Source organism: Bombina bombina, chromosome 1 (assembly GCF_027579735.1).
Source record: "Bombina bombina isolate aBomBom1 chromosome 1, aBomBom1.pri, whole genome shotgun sequence".
Taxonomy (NCBI): Eukaryota; Metazoa; Chordata; class Amphibia; order Anura; family Bombinatoridae; genus Bombina; species Bombina bombina.
Window position 1 is genome coordinate 634,376,760 of NC_069499.1, and position 23,069 is coordinate 634,399,828.

The window sequence follows — 23,069 nt, forward strand, 5'->3', positions numbered from 1 at the left end:
TCAGGACTATTCAATAGACCTGATGAAGAGGCGTAGAGAGTTCTCTGCAATATGTTCTAGATTACATCGTGAAGGTAGACAGGCTTATTTGCTGTACCCTTCCAAATTGAAAATCTCAACCCCGAGGGGACCCAAATTCTTTGACTCACCAGAAACAGCACAGGCATACCTGGATGTAGAATATGGAGGTAGGAGCCAAGGAAGAGCAAGAGGTGGAGAGGGATGAGGGATTCTGATAGACTTGTAATGCTTACGCTTTCTTTACTACAATGTTTTAAATGGCTACAGCAGCCAAAACCAGAGGGTTGTTGCCTAATCTTTGGGCACCTCTGTTGATACTTGATGAGTTCAGATTGTATATAAGTTTAATGTTTGAGTTCTTGAAATTGCTTATAGTAACCCAACTGAGACCAATGCCCGATAACACTGGCTTACTTCCTTATGCAATGCTCACTCTGTTGATGTTTACCCACCTTATATCTATGTTCCCTGAGATCACTGAAAATTGTATGTTCAACCCATTATACTGTGTCAGGGTCACTTAGGGAGCATGGTGTTTTATGGTTAAAAATCTGGTAAGATGTTCACTCACTGATTTTTCTGGGTTGCAACCACTATTAGGGGGCTGGGATAGATTTCCCCAGGTCCTGCAACTTGGGCTCTTAAAATTTGGTGTAAAATATACGTTAAGCCAGCTCGGTTATAACAAACTACTCAATGATATAGGATGTTTTGTTAGCACCTGGTTGATGATCTGTTCATTGTTGTCCCCTTGCAGTTTACAAGAATCTGAATTACACTGGGAAAAAGGAGTCTACCGGGAGGTATGTGACAGCGTGAAGATTCTCTATCCTCCCCCTCTCCCCCCCCCCCCCCTTTTTTTTTTTCCTCTTCTCTCTCTCACGAGGTATCCTATCTAACACTATAATATAATATATAATATATACACCTGGAATGTGGGGGGTATCCATTCCCCTGTAAAGAGAAAGACCATACTTACTCAATTGAGGAAAAAAAAAACTGACATCGCATTCTTGCAAGAGACGCATCTGACTGACACTGAGCATGCTAAGTTAGAGAGAGATTGGGTGGGAAGAGTTGCTTTTGCCTCATACAAGAGTGCTAGTCGAGGTGTAGCAATTCTATTTGGGAAAAAGCTAGAACTCACAGACACTGTAGTGACTAAAGACCCAGATGGACGATACATTGTTGTACAGACCACGATAGTCAACAAAAAATATGTTTTATGCAATGTTTATGCCCCTAATCAGAAGGATAGGACATTCTGGGAAAATTTGATTGGAGTCCTGACTCCCTTTTTGGGCTCTGCTCTCATCATTGGAGGAGATTTTAACTTGGCTCCCAATCCGCAGTTTGACAGACTTAGGGATACCACTAGGGCTGCTATTGGAGCACATGTTAAATTTGAGGGTAAATTTGAATTTGAGATGTTTCAGGCTCTAACTTCCTCGCTAGATGTTGTTGATATCTGGCGCAAGCTGAATCCGGATGGGAGAGATTATACCTGTGTTTCCCGGGCTTTGCCCACGATGTCCCGCATTGACATGTTTCTAACCTCCAACTCTTTGATCCCACGGATCATAGATACCAAGAAAGGAGAGGTAATGGTGTCCGATCACGCCCCCGTGGGGCTCTTTCTTGACGTTTTAGATCCGCCAAGAGATCGGCAAACTCTCAGGTTCCCACAATACTTAATCACATCCCAAGAGTTCCAGCAGTATATGGTCAAAAGTTGGGATGATTTCCACTCTACCAATGCGCAGCATCTTGCAACGCCCGAACTCTTCTGGCAAACTGCGAAGGTGGTGCTTGCAGGAAACATTTTAGCCTTTCTTTCCCGTAAAAGCTCAGAGAAGATCTGGCTGCCGCCTATCTAACTTATCGTAATGGGCCCACAAGGTTGCATCATCAAAAATACATTGCTGTCAAAAAAGAATATGACGCACTTCTGGCCTATCAGACGTCTCAGACTCTTTTAAGGAACAGAGGTAAATACTATAGATATGGCGATAGGTCGGGTAGGTTGTTGGCCTCCTTTGTCAATCTTAAAACCTCAAAACGCTTTATACCTGCCCTCAGGGATGGAGACAGAGTGGTCAGAGAACCCAAGAGAATAGCGGAGGCATTTGCCTCTTACTACTCTCGGCTTTACACCAGTGACCAAAACTATTCCGACAAGGTCCTGAGAGACTTTTGGAGCTCCATTAAACTACCACAGATCTCAGACGATCAATTGGACAAATTGAACGCGCCTATCTCTAGAGAAGAAGTGGGTAAAACAATTTCATCATTAGCCCTGGGCAAAGCAGCCAGCCCTGATGGGTTGCCCATTGAGTTTTATCGAATGTTAAAACCACAAGTGGTCCCAGTGTTAACTGACCTGTTCACTAAATACTTTTCAGCGGCAGATACACCATCCAGTTCGTTTTCAGCGGCATATATTACTCTCATCCCTAAAGCTGGAAAGGACACCCTTCTCCCTGAGTCTTATAGGCCGATATCGCTGCTTAATGCGGACTATAAGATTCTTACGAAGCTACTGGCAGAGCTCCTTAAATTCATTTTGCCAGAGTTAATCCACGGAGACCAAACTGGCTTCATGCATGCGAGGTCATCTGTGGTTAATATCCGCCGAGTGCTGCAATTGACTCATTACTTTTGGAGTGGGAGTCACAATGGATTGGATAAACCGCTCCCGGAGGCCTTTCTGCTGTCTCTGGATGCAGAAAAGGCCTTTGATAGGGTAGAGTGGAGTCACCTGTTCCATACTATGGCCAAGTTCAACATCTCGGGTCCCTTTACATCTTTCCTTAAAAACTTATACTCCTCCCCCATTGCTAGCATATGCGTAAACAACACATTTTCTACCAATGTGACTCTGGGGCGAGGCACTAGACAAGGCTGCCCCCTGTCGCCGTTACTATTCAATATGGCTCTGGAACCGCTGGCGACAAAGCTGCGCCAGGTTTTCCCAGGTATCAATATGGCAGGGGACCCCCAGCAGCTGGCGCTCTATGCAGACGACATGATGTTGTTTGTACAAGATCCGAAGCTGCATATCCCACCGATTCTGCAAACACTACGTGACTTTGGCTCCTTCTCGGGGTACAAGGTCAATATGCAAAAATCAGAGATCTTGTGGTTAAATAAGAAAAAAGGAAGTATGCATGACTATCCATTTGTAACAGCCTCCCAGAGTCTAACTTATCTTGGAATCCACATTCCTGTCAATCCCAATAAGATATACTCTATGAATTTAACTCCTCTATGTGCCAAGCTATGTAGCCTGATGAGAAGCTGGAAGTCCCTTCCCTTGTCGCTGGCAGGTAGGATTAGCTTAGTGAAGATGGTGATTTTTCCTCGCCTCCTATACCCACTACTCATGCTGCCACTGTTATTGACGAAATCAGATGTGAAGCTATTAAATGCGGCAACACGATTCTTTGTCTGGAGGGGGGGCAAACCCCGAATATCTGCGGATAAGCTATCCATGCCCTACCTGAAAGGGGGTCTCTCGTTGCCAGACGTTAAGCTCTATAACTGGGCAGCTCTGGTTCGCTTGGTTTTGGACTGGCAGGTCGGTACGCAACATTTTTATAAACCCAGCTTGGAACGTGCTGCTCTGGGGGGAATCTCCCTAGCGTATTTGCCACACTTGGTGAAGTCAGGAGCGGCTAAATTAGTGGGCATGAACTTGCTATACCGTGACCCATTAAGGGCTTGGCACCAGGCACATAAATTTTTGAAAAGGAGTTGTCACAGCTCGGTCTTTCTTCCCCTTCATAATAATCCAGATTTCCCGGCGGGAGTAGATACGAAGCCCTTCGACCACTGGGAAAAAATGGGTCTGAAATTGGTGGGATCTTTGTTAGAACCTCTGACTCGATCAGTAAAATCCTTTTCTATGCTGCAAAGGGAGTTCAATCTTCCGAATACCCACTTCTATGCCTATTTACAGGCTCGTCACTATTTGAATGCACTGATTAGAGATAACCCGGATTTCTGGGATGGCTCCCCTTTTTGACTTACACAATCCCTCTTTAAGATGGGCAGATTCTCTTTATCAGAGATCTATCAAACTCTCTTACAGGACAGACTGTTGAAAATAGTCGTCCGCTGTGATGGGATGGGAGAGAGAGGGGGTCCTGGGGATTACGGTGGGTGAGGCCCGGGGAGCACTGGAGAAAGTTAGAAAGGCTACTCTTTCTGTGAATCTCAGGGAAACCCAAACTAAATTTCTACATAGAGCTTACCTAACCCCTAACAGGCTGGTTAAGTGGATACCTAACTGCCCTAATAAATGTTCTAAATGTTCTGCAGAGGCCCCGGGTCTGTTGCACTGCATATGTGAATGCCCAGTGATAAGGCAATTCTGGTACCAATTACAATACTGGATTAACAAGAAAATTAAGGTCCCAGTTTCTCTCAAGTCCACGGATGTCCTGTTCCTGAACTGGGGTGCTCAATATAGACATTGTGACTTGGAACTGACTCTGACTATCCTACTCGCATGAAAATGTATTCTAAACCATTGGACCAAGATGACAAGACCTACTATAGCATACTTTCGTAACATCTTGAAAACACAATTATTTATAGAACAGGTAGACACCAGGGTAGATGTCGGTAACAGGCTTAATCTGTTTCTAAGGAAATGGCGCAGACTGATTTTGACCTTTGAATTGCAGATTCAGAGACAGATTTTACTACCGTTCCAGCATACTGACATATTTTTGGAAAACTCTTTGAGAGGCGAGTGGGCACACATACTTCATCCAAGGAATTCCTAAAGATCAAAGGAGGAGAGAGTGGAGAGAAAATACCCCCCCTTCTCTTCTCCCCTTTTTTTTTTTTTCTTTCTTCCTTTCCTTTCATGCTTCACGCTGCTCGCTAAGAGGAGTCTTAGAGGGTTATTCCAGAGGGAATTTTGGTCTAGGGTTGCAGGGAAGGGGAGGGAGTTTTGACAGTTTGGGTAGAGTTTATAGGGCTACGAGGGCGGGAACGGGGGGGTTTTATAAAATACAAAATTATGAGAGATAAGCACATGTGAGATATGTTCATGGCATATGTATGTGAAAAACATCAGAACTAAAGTTGCGTCGAGAGATTAATATATGACAATGTGCCCAACTGTGTTTGGGCTTAACTTTTTGATATCCAATGTAATTACGGCTCTTCATTTGTGTTACTCTCAATAAAAAGAATTAAAAAAAAAAAAACCTAGACCCTGTTCCCTTAGTGGAACTGGAACAATCACTCCCAGGAAGAAAAGGTCCTGAATGCAGTTCAAAAATGCCTCTCTTTTTACCTGGTCTGTAGATAATCTTGAGAGGTGGAATCTGCCCCTGGGAGGGAAAGATTTTAATTCTATTTTGTAACCCTGAGATACTATATCCACAGTCCAAGGACCTGGGACATCTTGTATCCATGCTTGACAAAACAGGGAAAGTCTGACCCCCACTTTATCCTATCCCGGACCGGGGGCAAACCCTTCATGCTGACTTAGACTCAGCTGAGGGTTTCTTAGATTGCTTCCCTTTGTTCCAAGACTGATTCGGTTTCCAAGAAGACTTGAACTACTCCTGCTTGGAAGAGGGAGAGGAAGACTTTTGACCTTTGAAGTTACGAAAGGAACGAAAATTACTTTGACATCCTTTAGGTCTGTTCTTCTTGTCTTGTGGTAGAAAAGACCCTTTTCCCCCTGTAATATCAGAAATTATTTCTGCCAGACCGATTCCAAACAAGGTTTTAACCTTGTAAGGAAGTGCCAGAAGTTGGGACTTGGAGGTAACATCAGCTGACCAAGATTTTAGCCACAAAGCCCTGCAGGCTAGGATGGTGAAGCCAGGCATCTTGGCTCCCAGTCTAATAACTTGCATATTAGCATCAATAATAAAGGAATTGGCTAATTTGAGAGTCTCAACTAAAATTGATTCAGCCAAGGCATCGCACCAATAAGATGCAGCACTTGCTACTGTGGCAATACAAAGTGCAGGTTGCCATTAAAGACCCTGATGAACATACATCTTTTTCAAATAAGCCTCCAGCTTCTTGTCCATGGGATCCTTAAAAGAGCAGCTATCCTCTATAGGGATCGTAGTTCTCTTGGCCAGAGTACAAATAGCCCCTTCTACTTTAGGCACCATGAGTCATGAATCTTTAATGGAGTCAGCAACAGGAAACATCTTTTTAAAAATGGGAGATGGGGAGAAAGGTATCCCTGGCTTCTACCATTCCTGTGAAATAATCTCCGTCACAGGGTCTGGAACAGGAAACACTTCCACAAAGGAAGGAACATCATAGTATTTGTTAAACTTACTATATTTCTTAGGGTTGACAGCGACAGAAGAATTGGAGTCATCCGAAGTAGCCAATACCTTCCTTTACTTCTTCAGTATCAAAAGAAGGAATTATACTGTCTGAATCTGAGATTTCCCCCTCAGATGCTACCGAGGTATCCTCCCCATCAGACTTATGATGGAGGGCAACCTACATAGCAGCAGATGAAACAGACACCTTACACTTTGAAAAATGTTTAGTTTTCCTCTTGTGTTTCCCCAATGCAGGAAAAACAGATAAAGCCGCAGATAGAGCAGAAGATATCTGTGCAGTAAAATCTACAGGCAAATATATGCCTCCAGTTTTACAATTGTGTAGTAGACCGAGCGCTCGTGGGTACCCTTTAAGCTTTCTTCCAAAAAATCCCCTAGTGGATTTTAGTGGTAACAATAGTTGAATGGGGAAGTAAGCGCTACAAGCAAAGGGCTAAGGTAAACAGTTTATTCAATAGAAGTTATACAATATATTTCAAATTCATTAGATGTTATACAATATGGTTAAAATTCAAAACTTCATAGATCCATGTATACAAATCAGTAGTAAAAATACATAAAAAATACAGTAAAATGCAATAAAGTGCAATACGGATAGGTGGTAACTGCATAGAGCACATATATATAAAAACACAAGTGGCTAATTATATAAATGAATGAGTAGTGTATCCTATAAAAGTGGTAGTTACTGTGAAGTCTTCCTATGTGGAGTGGAATCCATGTGAACAGTATCAGTTTTTATGTCCAAAGTGCAAAAACAGGTGAAAGTTCAAAAACAAGGGCAAGTTCCAAGAAAATCAAAAATAAACAGTGAAATCAAAAAATGGTAATAAGATCAAAAATGGTAATAAGTGTGTTTGTGAAAAAAATGGAGTGTGAAAAAATAATCACAAATCGATCAAATGGTTCCAAAAAATATCCAAAAATATAAGAGCATAAGTAACAAATAGTATCTTGGTGTGTCTATAATCTAAAAGATGTGACTAAGCACAGGTGTTTCAGGCGATGTTAATCTGGATCCAAGGATGAGAGTAATGGGTATATGGAAGCACTGAAACTGTAATCCTATCTGCTATGGCTTTATACTAGAACTGCCAGTACCTCACGGACAATGTATAAAGCCATAGCAGATACTCAGAGATATTAAAATCCCACACATAGTGAGTAGTTATTCTAATTACAAAAGTCCGACCATATGTAAACCACAAATTATGTCACAAGCTAGAAACTGGAAGTGACGATACGTTAATTATAGACGAAAAATACTGAGACTATCAGTAGATGATAACCCTATTGATAGCACACAAGTAATGAGAACCTATCAGGAAAATACATGGGGTGAACAACCCTTAAAAATTATTTCAGTTATATACTCTATGGGCAAACAAACACATTTTTTACCCAGAAGACACTAGTACAATCCAGAAGGGGGCATATCAAATGACTTTTTGGCGCCTAAACAGACACAGTCAATTTACTTCTACACCATATATAAGCTCCCAGTACCTAGACAGTAGTACAGTCTTGAGAAAGGCCCAGGAAAGGCTGAAACGCGTCAACTTACTACTGGTGAGCTCGATTTTAATATTAAACCAAGAGTTTTAAACTTTATTGCACTATGTTCTATTTTTGTTTTTTATAGGCATAGGACTTTTACACACATAATTGTTTCACTATCTTTGGCATCCACTTTTGGAGTTTTTTGAACCTTTGGAATTTTTTGGAATTTTCTATGAACATAGGTCTTTAAGACATAGGATTACAGTTTCGGTGCTTCCATATACCCATTACTCTCATCCTTGGATCCAGATTAACATTGCCTGAAACACCTGTGCTTAGTCACATCTTTTAGATTATAGACACACCAAGAGACTATTTGTTACTTATGCTCTTATATTTTTGGATATTTTTTGGAACCATTTGATCGATTTGTGATTATTTTTTCACACTCCATTTTTTTCACAAACACACTTATTACCATTTTTGATCTTATTACCATTTTTTTATTTCACTGTTTATTTTTCTTGGAACTTGCACTTGTTTTTGTACTTTCACCTGTTTTTGCACTTTGGACATAAAAACTGATACTGTTAACACGGATTCCACTCCACATAGGAAAACTTCACAGTAACTACCACTTTTATAGGATACACTACTCATCCATTTATATAATTAGCCACTTGTGTTTTTATATATATATATGTGGTCTATGCACTTTATTGAATTTTACTGTATTTTTTATGTATTTTTACTACTGATATGTATACATGGATCCATGAAGTTTTGAATTTTAACCATATTGTATAACATCTAATGAATTTTAAATATATTGTATAACTTCTATTGAATAAACTGTTTACCTTAGCCCTTTGCTTGTAGCGCATACTTCCCCATTCAACTATTGTCAACAAATATATGCCTCCTGAAGGCTGAGAGGAATCACAGGGCACAGTATGTGACACCAATGAGGCTTGGGACGTTTGAGGAGAAAGCTGTGGCAATGCTTGAACAGCATCATCCTGAGAGACATTGGGGTCAGAGGGCAACAATTTATCTTTAAATTGAAGAGTTCTAGCTAAGCATGCTAAGCATGCAGCACAGAATTGCATAGGCAAAACAATTTGTGCCTCTAGACATAACAAACATTTATCAAAAGACACAGAGTCTTGATCCATGTCCATAATACAAGATAAAAAATTCCCCAAATTACAGAAATATTTTAAATACTATCACTTTCTTATTTCTTATACCACGGCCGAGTAACGTTATGAATAATTTTTAATATCAAGAAACCAAATCAGGCCCTCTACACCTCAGACAGACTGAGGTGCTCTACCATAACATTTATTCACAATTTTTGGCTGCCAAAAGACTCTTGAACGATCATACAGCAGATCGACACAGAAAAGACTGAATTTCAGTGACGCCGCTCCGGTCCATGAATACCCGACAGAAGAGGGAAGTCACATGACCGGCAGAGAAAAGGAAACTGCGCTTTTCCCTCTGCTTACAACACCAGAGCTCAAATTACACAGACGCAACTTCAAACAGTCTGTCAGTTAGCCCGGAGAAATAAACTGCCAAAATTTAAGTTTATTCAAAAAGCACAGTAAAAAAAAAAAAAAAACCTAAGCCCCACACACATACTAAATAAAGTATTTTGTAACTTAGTCCCAAAGAGGAAAAACATCCCAATAAAGGGAAGATTAACCCCTAGTCTCCACATACATAATGTGCCTGCCTTCTGCCTAAATTAATCTAAATAAAGGGTTTTAAATATGTCCCCATATACTGCAAATGAAATATTCTTTTGAAGTGCAAGTCTCCAAGACCTAGAAGACAAAAGCACTTACCTGCAGTCTAGCTGTCCGGCAGTAAGATAGCTCACAAGGTGTGAAAGGACACATATTCTTTACAGAGACCTGTAGAAATAGAAAGAACAGAGTAACCAACTCTGGCTTTCTATAATTAAGTCAGAAATATGTTAGGAAACAAAGTAAGGACCACCTTACAAATTCCTAACTGCTTAAAAGCCACAACTACTCTACCTGAGAGATTGGTGTGGACTCACCTGAACCCAAAACCTTGCTTGCAGGGAAAAGTACCCAAAAAAGGAATTCATATCTTCATACACCTAACTTCACCTCCTCCATTGTACAGAGGCAAAGAGAATGATAATTCCCAGAAATGATATTCCCACTTGTAATTGGAATGACGTTGTGGACTCTCCATATCTTAGGAAAGAAATAATGTTCTCCATACCCAACTTTACTTACTTCCTGTGATGCTTCTATTCTTGTTTTTCTATTGGAATCTGAAAAAGATGTCCTGGGAGTGAGACTCTGTGGAGTGGTGGGTGAAGTATTGTTGACAGCTGTTATATACTTCTGTATCATCTGCAATGACTGAGGAAGAGAGGGTAATGTATAAAGGATGGAATGATGGTGAGTAACCTCCAAAGTGGCTGTGGTTAAAATGGGGAATTTTAGAGTGAGGTAAAATACTGTAAGCAGGAGGTAACAGCCAATGTTTCACCTGTCTATTGCTCTATCCAGGACAAGGAAAGAGATAAAGTGGCATCCTTTAATAGCACAACCAACTTTTAAATCTAGAACCATCTCTGGTTATGAGACAAGCACGTTCATAATGCTGACAGCTTTTAGTTAACTCTGTGTGATCCTTACACAGGGCATGTGCTACTAAATTTCTATATACTGAATACAAAGTGCATATAACTGTGCATCAATTACTCTAAACACCAGAAATAAGGGACCAGACAACTACCTGAACATCTATTGTTCTGAGTCAGTCCAAAGAAAAAATAACAAATTTAAAATGTTGTACATGATTTAACTATGCTCCTTGGGCCACGATTACATATGCGGCGTCGCCTGCAAAAGCCGGAGTTGCCAGTTTTTATTAGAATAATGCTATCACATATATGTGCCGAATATAAATGCGGCGCGTATATTTCACCCGTCGCCTGCTAGTTTTATTCCCATAAACTAACATAGCACCGTGTCACAAATTAGTATCACATATTCAGCGGACTTACAAGGCGAAAATGGAAACATTTTACTCCATTTTCACCTCGCCACACATAGGCAGGCGCAGCAAGCCTTGCGCTGAAAATGTGAGCGCCATAACTCCCTGGAAGTATTAACAAACACCTAACGCACGCGCAGTATCTCTCTACCCGTCAACCGCCATACCCCACCGCAATAACTAATAAAGTATATTAACCCCTAATCCGCCATTTTTAAATAAATAAAGAGCTGTTTAACTTAGGGCACTGTCCTACAAAAGGCTCTTTTAAGGGCTATTGGTAGTTTAGTTTAGATTAGGGGTGTTTTTATTTTGGGGGGCTTTTTTTATTTTCATAGGGATTAGGTTTAATTCTTTTATTTTTTATTTTTTTATTTATTTTTGTATGTAATGTAAGACTTTTGTTTTTTGTAATTTTAGATTAATTTAATCTTAGTTTTTATTATTTTTAAAGTTAGTATTTACATTTATGTAATTGTGGTTACTTTAGGGGGTTTTAGGTTAGGGGGCTTAGTAATTAAATTAGTTATTTTCATTGTGGGTTGGCGGTTTAAGGGTTAATATTGTAATTAGCTTTATTGCGTTGTGGGGGGTTGGCGGTTTAGGGAATAATAGTTTAATTATGTTTATTGCAATGTGGGTGAATGTCAGATTAGAGGTTAATAGTTTAAATAGGTATATTGCGCTGTGGGGGGTTGGCAGTTTAGGGGTTAATACTTTTATTATTAGTTGCGATGTGGGGGGATTGCGGATACAGGGGATTTAACATGTCGGGTTTATTTTTGGGAGGCATGTTAGACTTTTACGGGAAATGTAACTTTTTTTTTGTTTTTTTTTATGCGCCGGCAGTTTCTAAACTGCTGTAAATCACTGGCAACTCCAGAAAACATAATTTATGCTTACCTGATAAATTTATTTCTCTTGTAGTGTATCCAGTCCACGGATCATCCATTACTTATGGAATATATTCTCCTTCCCAACAGGAAGCTGCAAGAGTCCACCCACAGCAAAGCTGCTATATAGCTCCTCCCCTAACTGCCATATTCAGTCATTCGACCGAAAACATGCAGAGAAAGGAAAAACCATAGGGTGCAGTGGTGACTGTAGTTCAAATGAAAAAATTACCTGCCTTAAAGTGACAGGGCGGGCCGTGGACTGGATACACTACAAGAGAAATAAATTTATCAGGTAAGCATAAATTATGTTTTCTCTTGTTAAGTGTATCCAGTCCACGGATCATCCATTACTTATGGAATACCAATACCAAAGCTAAAGTACACGGATGATGGGAGGGACAAGGCAGGTACTTAAACGGAAGTTACCACTGCCTGTAAAAAACCCTTTCTCCCAAAAATAGCCTCCGAAGAAGCAAGGTATCAAATTTGTTAAATTTGAAAAGTATGAAGCGCAGACCAAGACTCCGTCTTGTAAATCTGTTCAACAGAAGCCACATTTAAAAAAGGCCCAAGTGAAAACCACAGCTCTAGTAGAATGAGCTGTAATCCCTTCAGGAGGCTGCTGTCCAGCAGTCTCATAAGCTAAATGAATTATGCTTTTTAACCAAAAAGACAGAGAGGCTGCTGAAGTCTTTTGACCTCTCCTCTGTCCAGAATAGACAACAAACAAGGTGAACGTTTGATGAAAACTGTAGTAGCTTGTAAGTAAAACTTTAAAGCACAAACCATGTCCAATATTGTGTAATAGACGTTCCTTCTTTGAGGAAGGATTAGGATACAAGCATGGAACAACTATCTCTTGAGTGATGTACTTGTTAGATACCACCTTAGGAAAAAACCCAGGTTGGTACGCAGGACTACCTTATCCGTACGAAGGACCAGATAAGGAGAATCACATTGTAACACAGATAACTTGGAGACTCTACGAGTCGAGGAATTAGCTAGCCAAAAGGAACTTTCCAAGATAAAGATTGATATCTATGGAACAAAAAAGGTTCAAACGGAACTTCTTGAAGAACCTTAAGAATCAGGTTTAAGCTCCATGGCGGAGCAACAGTTTTAAAAACAGGCTTGGATCTAACCAAAGCCTGACCAAATGCCTGAACGTCTAGAATACCTGCCAGACGCTTGTGCAAAAAAATAGACAGAGTAAAAATCTGTCCCCTTTTAAGGAATTAGCTGACAACCCTTTTTTCAAAAACATCTTGGAGAAAAGATAATATCCTGGGAATCCAGACTTTACTCCATGAGTAACCCTTGGATTCATAACAATCAGATATTTACACCATATCTATGTTCAATTTTCCTAGAGACAGGCTTTCATGTCTGTATTAAGGTATCAATGACTGACTCGGAGAAGCCATGCTTTGATAACATCAAGCGTTCAGTCTCCAGGCAGTCCATCTCAGATTGATTCTATTTAGATGGTTGAAAGGACCCTGAGGTAGAGGGACCTGTCTCAGAAGCAGAGACCGTTATGGAAAGGATGACATGTCCACCAGATCTGCATACCAGGTCCTGCATGGCTACGCAGGCGCTGTCAAAAACACCAAAGCCCTCTCCTGCTTGGTCTTGACCTCCGGAGGAAATCCCACTCCCCCGGAAGAAAAGTCTGATGACTTAGAAAATCCACCTCCCAGTTCTCAACACCTGGGATATGGATAGCTGATAGACAAGAGTGAGTCTCTGTCCAGTGAATTATTGTAAGACTTCTAACATCGCTAGGGAACTTCTGTTCCCCCTTGATGGCTGATGTAAGCCACAGTCGTGTATATTGTCCGACTGAGTATGATGTACCTCAGAGTTGCTAACTGAGGCCAAGTCTGAAGAGCATGGAATATCACTCCCAGTTCCAGAATATTTATTAGAAGGAGGGTCTCCTCCTAAGTCCACTATCCCTGAGCCTTCAGGGAGTTCCAGACTGCATCCCAACCTAAAAGGCTGGCATCTATTGTAACAATTGTCCCATCTGACCTGCGGAAGGTCATACCCTTGGACAGATGGACCCGACATAGTCACCAGAGAAGAGAATCTCTGGTCTCTTGGTCCAGGTTTAACAGGGGGACAAATCTGTGTAATCCCCGTTCCTCTGACTGAGCATGCATAGTTGCAGCGGTCTGAAATGTAGACGTGCAAACGGTACTATGTCCCTTGCCGCTACCATTAAGCCGATTTCATTCATGTACTGAGCCACCGAAGGGAGCGGATGGGATGAAAAAACACGGCAGAAATTTAGAAACTTTGACAACCTGGACTCCGTCAGGTAAATTTTCATTTCTACAGAATCTATCAGAGTCCCTAGGAGGGAAACCCTTGAGATTGGGGATAGAGAACTCTTTCCTTGTTCACTTTCCACCCATGTGATCTCAGAAATGCCAGTACTACGTCCGTATGAGACTGGGCAATTTGGATGTTTGACGCCTGTATCAGGATGTCGTCTAAATATGGGGCCACTTCTATGCCCCGCGGTCTAAGGACCGCCAAAGCGACCCCAGAACCTCCATAAAGATTCTTGGGGCTGTAGATATCCCAAAGGAAAGAGCTACAAACTGGTAATGCCTGTCTAGAAAGGCAAACCTGAAAAACGATGGTGATCTTTATGCATCACAATGTGAGGATAAGCATCCTTCAAATCCATTGTAGTCCTCTATTGACTCTCCTGGATCATAGTTAAGATGGTACGAATAGTTTCCATCTTAAATGACGGAATTCTGAGGAATTTGTTTAAGATCTTTAGATCCAAAATAGGTCTGAAGGTTCCCTCTCCTTGGGAACCACAAACAGATTTGAGTAAAAACTCTGTCCCTGTTCCTCTCTTGGAACTGGATGGATCTCGTACACAATGTAAGAATGCCTCCTTCTTTATCTGGTTTGCAGATAATTGTGAAAGGCGAAATCTCCCCTTTTTTTGGGGGGGGAATCTTTGAAATCCAGAACATATCTCTGGGATATAAATTCCAATGCCTAGGGATCCTGGGCATCTCTTGCCCACGCCTGGGCGAAGAATGAAAGTCTGCCCCCTATAGGATCCGTTACCGGATAGGGGTCCATTCCTTCATGCTGCCTTAGAGGCAGCAGCAGGCTCCTTGGCCTGCTTATCTTTGTTCCAGGTCCGATTGTCTCCAGACCGCCTTGGACTGAGCAAAAATTCCCTCTTGTTTTGCCTTAGAGGAAGAGGATGCCACACCTGCCCTGAAGTTTTTAAAAGGTACGAAAATTAGACTTTTTTTTTTTTTCCCTTGATTTAGACCTATCCTGAGGAAGGGCATGACCTTTTCCTCCAGTGATATAAGCAATAATCTCCTTCAAACCAGGCCCGAATAGGGTCTGCCCCTTGAAGGGAAGTTAAGTAGCTTATTTATTAAAGTCACGACAGCTGACCATGATATATTCTTAGCCGTTAGTCTAGTCAAATGAACAAGGCATCAGAAAACAAAGGAATTGGCTAGCATAAGCTTGTCAAATATATTCATCCAATGGAGTCGCTTAACTGTAAAGCCTCATCAAGAGACTCAACCCAGAACGCCGCAGCAGCAGTGACAGAAGCAATGTATGCAAGGGGCTGCAGGATAAAACCCTGTTGAATAAACATTTTTTATCCATTGGATCTAAAAAGCACAACTGTCCTCGTCAGAGGTAGTGGTACGCTTAGCTAGAGTAGAAACTCTTCTCTCCACCTTAGGAACTGTCTGCCAGAAGTCCCGTGTGGTGGTAACTATTAGAAAACATTCTTCTAAAAAATAGGAGGGGAAGAGAACAGCACACCTGGTCTATCCCATTCCTTATTAAAAAAAAATTAGTAAACCTCTTTAGGTATTGGAAAAACATCAGTACACACCGGCACTGCATATTATTTATCCAGTCTACACAATTTCTCTGGCCCTGCGATTGTACACATTCATTCAGAGCAGCCAAAGCCTCCCTGAGCAACAAGTGGAGGTTCTCAAGCATAAATTTTAAATGTAGAAATATCAGAATCAGGTTAAATCATCTTCCCTGAGTCAAAAAAAAAATCACCCACAGACTAAGCATATTGTGAGGTAGTATCATACATGGTTCTTAAAGCGTCTGTATGCTCTGTATCTACCCCCAGAGCTAACTGCTTTCCTTTAATTTCAGGTAGTCTGACTAATACTGCTGCCAGAATATTATTCACCACCTTTGCCATGTCTTGTAAAATAAACGCTATGGGCGCCCTTGATGTACTTGGCGCCATTTGAGCGTGAGTCCCTGAAGCGGGAGTCGAAGGGTCTGACACGTGGGGAGAGTTAGTCGGCATAACTTTCCCCTCGACAGAATCCCCTGGTAAAAGAAACGCTATGGGTGCCCTTGATGTACTTGGCGCCATTTGAGCGTGAGTCCCTAAAGCGGGAGTCAAAAGGTCTGACACGTGGGGAGAGTTAGTCGGCATAACTACCCCCACGACAGAATCCTCTGGTGATAATGTTTTTAAAGACAAAAAATGATCTTTATTGTTTAACATGAAATCAGTACATCTGGTACACATTCTAAGATGGGGTTCCACCATGGCTTTAAAACATAATGAACACAGAGCTTCCTCTATGTCAGACATGTTAGAACAGACTAATAATGAGACTAGTAAGCTTGGAAAACACTTTAAATCAAGTTAACAAGCAAATATATAAAACGTTACTGTGCCTTTAAGAGAAACAAATTTTGTCAAAATTTGAAAAACAGTGAAAAAAAAAAGGCAGTAAAACAAACAAAATTTTTACAGTACATGTAATAAGGTAACAGAGCATTGCACCCACTTGCAAATGGATGATTAACCCCTTAATGCAAAAAACAGATTAAAAAAAAACAAAACAAAAAAAACGACATAGACGTTTTTAAAAACAGACACAACAAACTGCCACAGCCAACAGTGGGAAGCTTCAGTTAACTGTTTCTATGCAAAATTTAAGCCAGCCATGTGGAAAAAACTTAGGCCCCAATAAGTTTTATCACCAAACATATGTTAAAAAACGATTAAACATGCCAGCAAACGTTTTAAAACACATTTTTACAAGAGTATGTATCTCTATTAATAAGCCTGATACCAGTCGCTTTTACTGCATTTAAGGCTATACCAACATTACAGTGTTATCACCAATGTACGTTAAAAAACGATTAAACATGCCAGCAAACGTTTTAAAACACATTTTTATAAGAGTATGTATCTCTATTAATAAGCCTGATACCAGTCGCTATCGCTGCATTTAAGGCTTTACTTACATTACTTCGGTATCAGCAGTATTTTCTTAGTCAATTCCATTCCTAGAAAAATATTTTACTGCACATACCTTATCTGCAGAAAAACCTGCACGCCATTCCCCCTCTGAAGTACCTCACTCCTCAGAATGTGTGAGAACAGCAAATGGATCTTAGTTACGTCTGCTAAGATCATAGAAAAACGCAGGCAGATTCTTCTTCCAAATACTGCCTGAGATAAACAGCACACTCCGGTGCCATTTAAAAATAACAAACTTTTGATTGAAGAATAAACTAAGTAGAAAGCACCACAGACTCTCACGACCTCCTATCTATGTTGAGGCTTGCAAGAGAATGACTGAATATGGCAGTTAGGGGAGGAGCTATATAGCAGCTTTGCTGTGGGTGGACTCTTGCAGCTTCCTGTTGGGAAGGAGAATATATTCCATAAGTAATGGATGATCCGTGGACTGGATACACTTAACAAGAGAAATGTGTATTTACTCACATTTCTGGACATCGCTAGTTTATTTGACTTAGTTTATGAACTGCCAGCAGGGTTTATGTGATTCCCCGATGTGCAGGGGGAAATTAAGGGTGACGCGGGTTTCAGCAGTTACGCTGAAGCTTGAGCCGCATATGTAATCTCGCCCCTTGTTGTCAGGATAAAAATACAGTTACCCATAACAAATGGGGGCATTAGACAAAGGTATTAAAGGGATAGGAAAGTCAAAATTAAACTTGCATAATTCAGATAGAGCATGTCATTTTAAAAAAAATTTAAATTCACTTCTATTTTAAATTGTGCTTTGTTCTCTTGGTATCCCTTGATGAAAAATAATACACACATATCCTACACTAGAGGGAGCTAGCTGCTGATGCCTACACACATTTGTCACTTGTAATTGGCTAAATAGATGGGTTCATCTAGCTGCCAGTAGTGCAAATATGTTCCTTCAGCAAAGGATAACAAGAGAATGAAGCACATTTGATAATAGAAGTAAATTGGAAAGTTGACTGAAATTGTATGTTCTATCCAATTCATGAAAATGTTGGGGGGTTCTGTCCCTTTAAAAGCCACAGGGTCCTGAACAATATGAAAAACTCATTCTCTTATTGTTAAGTAAAGAACAAAATGAACAAAACTCTTGCCCTTGCATGTTATGGAGAAGAGGACCTGAGGGTGCAAGAAGGAAACTGATTTTGTACCGAAGAAAACATTGTTTTGGACCTAAATGTCATATGAAGAGCTCAGCATCATCCCTTAATGGGTATAACTGGCTCCCATTGGAGAGAAAATATTAATTTACTTTTCTCTATAACTGCATCAGTTGTGGCTTCAACATTTGAATTTAATATAATTTTGCCTTTTAACAACAAACTGGTTTGTGCATCTCCAGCTGCATAAGATTCCAACCAAATTGTTTGCCATGACTGAAATGCAAATGCTGAGGTTCCTTTAGATAAGCATAACGGCACACACATAAAGAGACTGATAAAAATGAACAAGAGTTAGGTTGCCTAGAAAGCCATTGGGGGACTCCCTACATACATAAATTAATAGTTCTGGTTGCACCTATGATAGCCACAGACTGTCATAAATGAGGTACTAGAGGTCAAGATAATAAGCAAACAAGGCAGAATGATTTTGTATGATTTGTTAAAGTAAATAAAGATTCAGTGATACATCAATTTGATAGATACCAATCATAGTAACAAGTGAGAACATCAGATACTAAACAGGCCATAGACTGATAGAGACAGTGGCAAAAGGGGTCTGAGTACAAAAGAGTTTTTACAAGGCTAGATAATAACTTGGGCACATTAGGAATCAAACCAACAAGGCAAATTCTAAGCAAACTGATTGAGGCTATAAATGAAGGAACTGCATGTTATAAGTAACTGATACTAAAGGCAGGCTAATAGATCCAACAGTACAATAAACAGGCAGGTATTGCCAACAGGTACAACAAACAGGTATAGCCATCAAGTACTAATAGTATGCAGAACAGAAGCTACTATTATAGTAATTACTAAACAACTGATCATCAAGTAGACTACTTTGTTCCCTTAAATATGTACGGATAGATTACAGTTGGAGCGCAAATTTGTGCTTCTGCGAGCACAATATTCGCTCTCAAATGTTGCATTTCTCCATAGACTTTAATGGAGCTTTGTTTTCATGCCGAAAAACTAACAGCCACAGCTCGCACAACCCTGATCGCAACAGCACATTAATATAAATATACAAATACAAACAAATATGAATAAACATGTTCCTATGGATCCTTATGTAAAAGAACTCTTGGCCCATTTCTTTTCTAACACCTGACATCTCGTAACTTTGAGCCCTTATAACTTTTTTGTGCAATATCTTTTAATAAAAAATTATATTAGACAGTGTTAATATGCGTGTTACTGTACTGTCTGTTACATGTATTTTTGATGTGTTTTGTGACATTTTTGTCACTTAACCAGAGGTCTGAGGTCCCAGTGTTTATTTGTGAGTAAAATGTGATTGCGCTCTCACGGTCGCATTTACTTTCAACTTGTAATATAAAGATTATTTAACATGCGCCTGAAAAGATGCATTTTTGCCAGACCACTAGTGCACAGAGATTTGCCCTCCACCTCCAATTGTAATCTCCCGTACTGTATTTGAATGGCAGGCATATATCAGAAGAAGGTTTTCATGATCTCACCTCAGACCCATAACCTTCCCAATGAATAAAATATTCAACTTTACTGGAACAAATATGGGAAATAATTTTAACTCCACCTCAAACACCAATACATCTTATACCAAGACAAAAGTAGGAGAAGAAAACAATTTGACAAAGTGTAAGACACATATGGTTTTAGTAAATAAACATATCTGCATAACAAACAAAAAAAACAAACAGTAGCTCAAAATGATAGAAAAAGAATGAGAAACCGGTCAGCATATAAAGACAAGACATGTACATACTGATAATCTTACCTTACTTTCCAGACAAGTCAGTAGCTCCTGCACAGATGATACTTTATGAATCAGTTTATCCAAAACTGAAACCTGGAAATATGGGAAATAGTAGAAATATCATGTAGAACTTTCTGTGCTGGATATAGTAGGGTATAATGGACTATTAGAGTGTGGGTGACAGGAGAAGCAGGGAATATATGGGCTGTTAATAAACATACGCCATGGATGGTAGGCGCAGAAAGGTATACGGAGCAGTGAATGACAGAGGATGACAGAGGAGACAGGTGATGCAAATATACAATAAGCAGGAAATGGTATACTGAGGCAATTACTTAAATACTTTGCGGAATTATTATTCTAAGATTCCGATAGGCAAAGTAATTTGCATAAAATATGGAGTGGTGTAAATGGAGAAGCAGTTTCATAAATACAGAAAAAGTAAAGCTAATGAATCATGAGGAAGCACTAAAATTAAAGGGACGTAGAGGTTATTGTAAAACAAGCAATGTCGGTTTTTAGCCCCATCTGCACTGCTACCAGTATTGGTGTATAGCAGCATAACATATTTCTTGATCACATACTTGGTCCCCATCACGGTGCAGTAGGGAAGCCATATGACCAAATACCATTGTGAGAATCTTCAGGCTGCACCATGTGTGCTCAATCTCTCTGCAAACAAAAGATAAATGGTAGATGTTAAAGGGACACTCAATCAAAATTAAACTTTCATGATTCAGACAGAGCATGCCATTTTAAACAACTTTCCAATTTACTTCCATTATCTAAATGTGCACAGTCTTTTTATATTTAAACTTTTTAAATCACCAGCTCCTACTGAGCATGTGCAAGAATAAGTGTGTATGCATTTGTGAATGGCTGATTGCTGTCACATGGTATGTGTATGCATTTGTGAATGGCTGATGGCTGTCACATGGTACAGGGGGAGTGTAAATAGCCATAACTTTTAAAATTGTCAGAAAAAAAATCTACTACTCATTTGAAATTCAGACTAAGTGTTATTGCATTGTCTTGTTATCTTGCATTTGTTGATTATGCAAATCTATTGTGTTGACTGGTCCTTTAAATGGACATTAAAGGGACAGTTCACTGTATTCCCCATGACTTGTTTTACCAGCCGCAGCATATAAAATGTATGAGAAATTGCTCATTTACGCTTTTTTTTCCAAAATAAATAGCAGGATTTGCTCTTTGAAACCACAGCCCATCAAAATAGGCTAAACTTGCAGACAATTGAAAATTAACGTTTTGGAGCTTTATCTCTTCCACCTCCCACTATGAATGTAATTTCATCTGCTGGTTTTGTTTTCATTGTTTGTCAATAGCCTATACCTATAGAAACTTTCAGTATATGTAGGGATACTAAAGGCTAAATTAGCTATATAAAATGCCAATATAAAGGCTAAGGAGCTATTTGTAAACAATTTAATACACTCTAGCAGGTGAAATGGATCATTGGGAACAAATTTAAGGAGAGAAAGTTTTTGGGTAAACTGTCCCTTTAAATGTCATTTTGTGTCAAAATTGTGCTTGTGCCATACTCCCTAGAGAGGTCACAAAAGCAAATTCTGTAAACTTGTTTTTCTTTTGATTTGCAGCATTTTTTTAGAATCCAATGGTATAAAATTTACATTTTGGCCTCATTTTGGTAGGAATAGGTAGTAGAATTATGTATACATACTTCTGTATGTTCTATACATACTTAATATTTAGATTTGCAATCGGTATTTTGCTCCCCGATATGTTATAGCCTAGAACCACCCCCGATTTTCACAGACCTCAATGAAAGAAAAAGAAATTTGGCCTAAGTGAAAGAAAAATAACTGCATAGTTCCATACTGATGATGACTAAAAGTCATGATTTGAGCTATATCTTTAACTTTGTAAAAAAAATACTTTGGTGTTTAACAGCAAATGAAATGAGCATACACAAAACTACAACAAAAAAGTCAGGCCAGGGGATGTCGTTCATAATAGGCAAAAATTGTTTTCAACATGTCCAATGTGTTGAAGTTAAAAAGTCAAAATATGTTAGAAATGTGTGAAATTATCCATATGCAAAGTACATGTTATCATCAGTATCAGTGTTATCATTAATTCCACAAATACATTTAAAAACCTTGTGGTCATGGCCATACTGAGACCAACTAGTGCATCAGGCCAAAATGCCCCCCCCCGCTGTCTCACACCCACCACAAATTATGCAGATTTATTCTAATGAGGATGGCCGTCTCCATGCCCTACCCCCACCATCCCCACAACCTCCAGGGACAGGCACCCAATATTTAGGGCCAATCTCCAAGGCCAAACCCCACACACCCTGGCCCCACAGCAAAAAAACTCCCAGGGCCCCCCTCAAGGGCCAGACCATTCACTATATGGTCCCCATTCCCGCACAAGCTCTCCATTCAAGGGCCAGGCCCCCCCATTCCAGGGCTAGAGCCAAAGCCCTTACTCCAGGGCCAGGGCCCCCACTAAGCCCACACTTAAATGCTTAGTTTCTGATAGCTCAGCCATCAGCCCCAACATATAACCACTTTGCTAACTTATTTAACTGGCTGTAACTTAGGCAGCACACCAGGAGCTGTGGAGATGCCACTGGTGGTGCTCAATTTTCGAAGCTAAATTGCACAAGAAGGAGGAAAATAAATCATGAAAATATATTGCAAAGTTGTTGTTTTTTTTATGCATAGCTACATTTTATTTAAAAATCTCAAGACACAGCAGGATGCACTTCTCCAAAACCTTTTACTGCTAAGGCATTTCCAGAGATAATATGCATTCAGTTCTGGTAAGCTCTAATAATAAGAGCCACATCTGTTCCAGTGTTCCTGACTCCCACACTGATTAACTGTAAGTTTCTTTGTTGCTCTTCTCTAGTCTATTTACAAACAGAACAGAAGTTGACCGTTCTGATGGGTGGTTCCAGCTCATTGCCAATTCCTTTTTCTGTGGGCTGGTGAAGCTGATATACTCCAGCTTGTGGCACACAAAATACAAAACACATCTCTCTACCCCAGAATG

At 40.0% G+C, this 23,069-nt stretch overlaps 1 protein-coding gene across 1 annotated transcript in view; it reads right to left on the minus strand.

Annotated features, from left to right (window-relative positions):
* LOC128660194 (phosphatidylinositol 3,4,5-trisphosphate 5-phosphatase 2) overlaps positions 1-23,069 on the minus strand; it is a 254,345-nt gene that overhangs the window by 157,559 nt on the left and 73,717 nt on the right. Inside the window, exons 5-6 of the mRNA XM_053713896.1 lie at positions 20,609-20,696; positions 20,046-20,117 (exon numbers count right to left, since the gene is read on the minus strand). Coding sequence (XP_053569871.1) covers positions 20,046-20,117; positions 20,609-20,696 — 160 coding nt within the window. The remainder of the gene's footprint in view (positions 1-20,045; positions 20,118-20,608; positions 20,697-23,069) is intronic.